The 5,585-nt window shown below is 45.8% G+C and overlaps 1 protein-coding gene across 1 annotated transcript; it reads left to right on the top strand.

Moving 5' to 3' along the window:
- Positions 1-828: 828 nt before the first annotated feature.
- Positions 829-2,767, top strand: CUNH1orf68 (chromosome unknown C1orf68 homolog). Its single transcript, XM_033195748.1, has 2 exons — positions 829-865; positions 1,729-2,767. The coding sequence occupies exon 2, from the start codon at positions 1,750-1,752 to the stop codon at positions 2,563-2,565; it is 816 nt and encodes a 271-aa protein (XP_033051639.1). The 5' UTR covers positions 829-865; positions 1,729-1,749; the 3' UTR covers positions 2,566-2,767.
- Positions 2,768-5,585: the final 2,818 nt, after the last annotated feature.

Genomic DNA, 5,585 nt, shown 5'->3' with positions numbered 1-5,585 from the left:
GTGGTTGTTATCACACAGTGTTCATTTGGCTGGAATTTTCCCTGCTCAGGGTTCTTTGGAATTGAAGCCTGGTAGTAAGGTCCTGAAAGGTAAGAATGGGGGAGCCTAAGGGGCATGAGAAGGCTGAACGGAGGCAGTCTAGACCCCAGCCTGGAGCCTAGGATCATCAAGCACCCACCGAGTTTCCAAATGAACCTAGAATAACCTGATATTCCATGAAACAAACCATTTCTTGGAGGTGTTGCAGTCATATTGGGCCAGAGACCACTGGGCCAAACCGCTCAGCAACCTAGACCAGCAGAAGTTACCTTGGAAGCCCACAGAACACTCAGTTAGGCTGACTGAAGTGAAGTGAATCTATAGTTCAAGTCTCAATTTTTCATACACTGTGCCAAAAGCTACACTTAGCTGTAGATTAGATTCTCAATTTTAGTTAGATTATCTAAGCTACACTTAGCTTTTGGCACAGTGTATGAAAAATTGAGAATCTAACTATACCTTGGATAAGTCCTTGAAGACTCAAGTGACCTAGAAACAGCTTCATTAGAGACAGATCACATAGGCATCACTGATAACTTCTAGGAAAAGGAGACTGACTTGTTTCCTGAAGAAGGGAACAGGAATCATTTATCTAGTGTTTGGGAAAACCCAATGTCAAGCACAGACATGCCCTGCCTCTGACTGAGGAGCCAGGCATACTGGGGAGGAATCTTGCCAATGCAATGCCAGCCCTCCTCCTTGTGATCTCTGGTGCTTCATTTAGATGCCATTAAATTGCCTCATTGCTGCCCTATAAAAGGTCTCCCCACCTGCCAGTTTTTCAAATCACTGGCTTCTTCCAGTCTTATTCCTATCAGCAAAGAGGGTAAGTCTCTATACTGGATAAAGACATGGTGAGAAACAGAGCCTTGGTGAAGCTGGGGTGAAATGAGAGCTATGGGATGAAGGGTGAGTGAGGACTAGACACTGAGGAAATCTGCTGAAGGAGGCTGAAGGCAATGCTGGTGGGAAACTTGGAGCCTGGAGTATGAGAGGAAAGGGAGGGGGCAAGATGAGCTGGTATTCCTGTGTAAGAAGGGACTTTAGAGAACTGGCTCCCCATCCCCTTAGCTGAGTGTGGTTGTGCAGTCCTCTCTTGGGTCCATGGGCTAATGAGGCCAACTGATAGTCCAACTGGTTCGAGGAGCACGTGGTGGAAACCTGCTCAAATTTAGCCTTGTTCTTTGCTCCTCACTGGGCACAGCTTGAGGCTCATGTTGGCTCAGGGTCCATTGACACAAATTTGCCTTTACTGGGTATTCCTTGTCTGGGCAGGAGGAAGAGGAGAAGTCACCCTGGAGAGAATTGGTGGCAGGAGGCAATCACCTAGGAGCAGCAATTTCCAAAGGGTAATTCACAATGCAGACACTGAAGTAAGATGAGGGGAGGCTTGGAGAGTTGGATAGAAACACAGGTAGCACCATTTCAAGCCTCCATTTCCCAATATAGAGACTGAGGCCCAGAGGTGAGCAGTGACTTGTACCAAGCCACATAGCCAGGTACAGGCACAGGAGGAGAGATGAGAGTCCCTGGCTCTGAATCTACCTTCTACCAAGTATACAGCCTCTGGATGTCTGCAACCTTCTCAAGAAAGCCCTGCTTGCAAATCACTGTATTCAAAGGGGATGTTGAAGGTTTCCCCTAGAAACCTTCCTAGTTTTGCAGTTCTAACGAAACCTTTCTTTATAGATTTTGCAAAGCCACAGAACAATGTGTGACCAGCAGAAGCAGCCACAGTTCCCTCCATCTTGTGTGAAAGGTTCGGGACTAGGGGCTGGGCAGGGTACTAATGGTGCCTCTGTGAAATGCCCAGTTCCATGCCAGACCAAAACTGTCTGTGTGACGGGCCCTGCTCCATGCCCCACTCAAACCTATGTGAAGTACCAAGTTCCATGCCAGACTCAAACTTACGTGAAGTGCCCAGCTCCCTGCCAGACGACCTATGTGAAATACCCAACTCCCTGCCAAACCTACGTCAAGTGCCCAGCTCCCTGCCAGATGACCTATGTGAAATACCCAGCTCCCTGCCAAACCTACGTGAAGTGCCCAGCTCCCTGCCAGACGACCTATGTGAAATACCCAGCTCCCTGCCAAACCTATGTGAAGTGCCCAGCTCCCTGCCAGACGACCTACTTCAAAAGTCCAGCTCCCTGCCAGACCCAGACGTGCTGTGTCCAGGGTGCTTCTCCTTGCCAGAGCTATTATGTTCAAGCTCCTGCAAGTGGCTCAACCTCCCAGTACTGTGCCCCTGACCCATGCTCTGCTCCCTGTTCCACCAGCTACTGTTGTCTGGCTCCCCGGACCTTCGGGGTGAGTCCCCTGAGACGCTGGATTCAGCGGCCCCAGGACTGCAACACAGGATCGTCTGGCTGCTGTGAGAATTCGGGAAGCTCTGGATGCTGTGGTTCTGGGGGCTGTGGCTGCGGCTGTGGATGTGGCAGCTCTGGGTGCTGCTGTTTGGGAATTATCCCCATGAGGTCCCGAGGTCCTGCATGCTGTGACCATGAGGATGACTGCTGCTGCTAAACATACGACAGCTCAACTCTGGAGTGCACTGCCCTGCTACCCCTTCTGGAACACGCACCAGCTTCTGGCCCCCTTTCTGTTATTGCCGGTGAGGTAGAACCTCATCACTTTGCCGCTGTGCTTTGCTTCTCTACCAAGGCAGCCTGCCAGAGTTAGCGCAATCCCCAAACTTTGGCATGAATAAAGCTGTGAATGCAATTCATGGTAATTTCTGTCTGTTTATTTGGTCCATATTTATGCTTTTCTATCAGGCACTCTTCTGTGTCTTTCTATTCTTACTCTTGTTTCTCAGCTAGAGGAAAGATCTTCACGAACATGAACAAGCGGACTGAGCTGGTGAAATCCCAGCCTGGGAGCCCCATGCCTTCTAGAACACTGTGAATAAACTTTCCCATGCAAGTTAGAAGCATTTGATATCTGATAATGGAGATTTGAGGGTTGGGGCTGTTTCTGTGCTGCCCTTTGATGAGTCTCAGAGCGGGGTTGACCATGAAGAGACTCTCATCTTCTCGGGTGTTGGAGGGATTGTGAAATTGTATCCACTCAGGAGTATCACTGGACCATGTACCTACCACTGTGCAGAGGGCTTGAACCCATGCAGGACTTTATAAATTACATTTTCTCATCTGACAGGCTTGCTCTCTTGAAACTATAGGTTGAAGGCCTGAGGGAAGAGGCTAGGAGTCCCCTGAAGTGGGTAGCTATTCACCAGGTCAGTCTAGGTAGTAAGTGAGCCATCTCCAAAGGAAGGTGAATCTTGTGTGAGGGGCTTCTGGGTCCCATTCTGGGCCCCTTATCCTAGTTAGCTCTTTCTTCTCCATTGCTTAGCTAGCTCTAGAGAATTTGGGGTGGACTTCTGTAACTAGAGATTCCAAAATACACACATTAAAAATAGAGGAGCAACAAGTGTTTAAAACAACCCCACAAGGCCTGGTTCATAGGAGACAATATGTTTGGTGATGTATAAATGAATGTATAAAGGAATGAATGAAAAAGAGCAGGGAATCAAGTGTTTGTTTCTAAACTGTCTCCATGGATTAACCCTGGACACTAGCAGAAGGTCATCTTGACTACTCTGCTGCCTTTGAATGTCTAAACACCTGTAGCTCCACAAACAGCACACCATCCCTTCATCCAAACTCCCTAAACTTGCAGTCCAGTCACTGGAAACCCGCTCAGGGATGAAACTGCCTTGGCCAGGGCCACACTTCCCTCTTGTACCAACTGGGTCCTGCAGTGTAGGAGGATGGGGTGCTGAAGTTCCCTGTGGTCTGGTCTCTTTAGAGAATGGTATCTGCAAAGCCCAACCCAGCACTGAAAATATTGTAGGGAATCCTCTTTAAAATCCAATGCATACTTCTAAAAATCCCATTTCTATCCTTTTGAATTCCTTCATATTCCATAGCTGTTCATCAGCTTCTCACTAAACTCTCCCAAATGTTCTTAACATCCAGACATTGTGGCTTCTTTGATTTCTTTCTCTCCTTGCTCACTCTCCTTTCCTCCTCAGTCCCACCTGGTTCTGCTACTGGTTATGTAAATGATTTGAGTTTTTCTGTCTCCCTTGTTAATTCTCTCTGTACTTACCCAATCTTAGTATTCTCTGCTCCACAGGAATTAACCAAGGAATAAAATCTCTCCTTTTTTCTCCAGCTGTTCTAATGCTCTTTCTAACTCACTCTACTGACTTTGTACAAGAGGGAGGAATGTAGTTGAAACCAAGAGCTAACCTGATGAAGCTCACCAAACTTAACCTGCTTTGCTTGCTTTTAGTTACTTACTTCTAGTTAATCTTAAAACCTGTGTAGCTAAAAGTCACACAGCTAAGCAATCTGCTAGCTTCCTTTTAGAGAACATCCCTGACACATAAGTTACCATGCTGATGGTCCCTTGTTGTTTGTTAAGAACTTGGTGTTGGTTGTTTTCTAGTTCAAGCTGAAACCACTGACCCTTCAACTGGGCCTGCAAGAATGCCTGAGAGGTGACCTTTTGATGTCAGAGGGTCAGAAGCTCCTCCCTCAGATTATGCTAATACCACCATTTTCTGAACATGTTTCTTATGAAGAGTCATGAAGCTCGACTATGCATGTGCAGGTCGCCACTTGCCTCACTGTTCCTCGCGTCCAACTGCCTTTCCCCAGGCCCTGAACTACCTTGCTCCTCTATCCCATAAATATCTCTGAAACCATGTCTTTGGAAAGGTGGATTTGAGATACGTTGGCTGTCCTGGCTTACAGTGCATAGGCAGCACACATCTAGTTCAGTAGCACAATTATAAAGCTCAAAAGGCAAAAATATAATTTTCTTTAATAGGGTGCATGAGTGGAAGAAAAAGTCAAGGAGCAAAAACCTACACATTAGTACATCTTAATTGATTGCATATCTTAGACTTTTCTGTTTTATTATATAGGATCATAATACATGTTGCCCTATGACTAGCTGTTTTCATTTAATACATGAATGTTGAACATAAATTTTGGTGAGTGCATATAGTTGTATCTTATTTTCTTTTGTTGTTTGGTTTTTAATATTTTCTTAGTGTGGTTGCTCAAAGATTTATCTAACCACTCCTCTAAATTGCCCTTTTTGATTTCTTTCTTTCTCTTCTGTTTTTCTCTCTGTCTCTGTTTGTCTCTTATTATTACTATATAAGTTGCTGTTAAGGCTTTTTAAAAAGGTTTTCACATTTTCTACCAAAATGAAACACACTTCTAGAAAAGCATACAGATTATAAGTGTATTACTCACTGAACACACACGTGTAACCACCATCTGGACCCCAGAAAGCTAATGTCATATTGAAAACAAATAAAGTCTCTGTTTACCATGAACTAGGAGGCTGAATTTGGAGATATGAGATGGATTAGAGCAGAAATAGCTTTATATAACCCCAAACCTGCGCAGGAGCCCTGATTGTGTGTTAGGTGGATATGCAGAAAAGACAATGTAAAGAGAAGCATCAGCCCTGAAGTCTAGGTCCTCCAGGCATCCAGGTGAGTTCTGAGAGCACCTACCAGTGAC

Source organism: Trachypithecus francoisi, unplaced genomic scaffold (genome assembly GCF_009764315.1).
Source record: "Trachypithecus francoisi isolate TF-2019V2 unplaced genomic scaffold, Tfra_2.0 Lachesis_group5, whole genome shotgun sequence".
Lineage (NCBI taxonomy): Eukaryota > Metazoa > Chordata > Mammalia > Primates > Cercopithecidae > Trachypithecus > Trachypithecus francoisi.
This window is presented reverse-complemented; position numbering and strand designations above follow the sequence as displayed.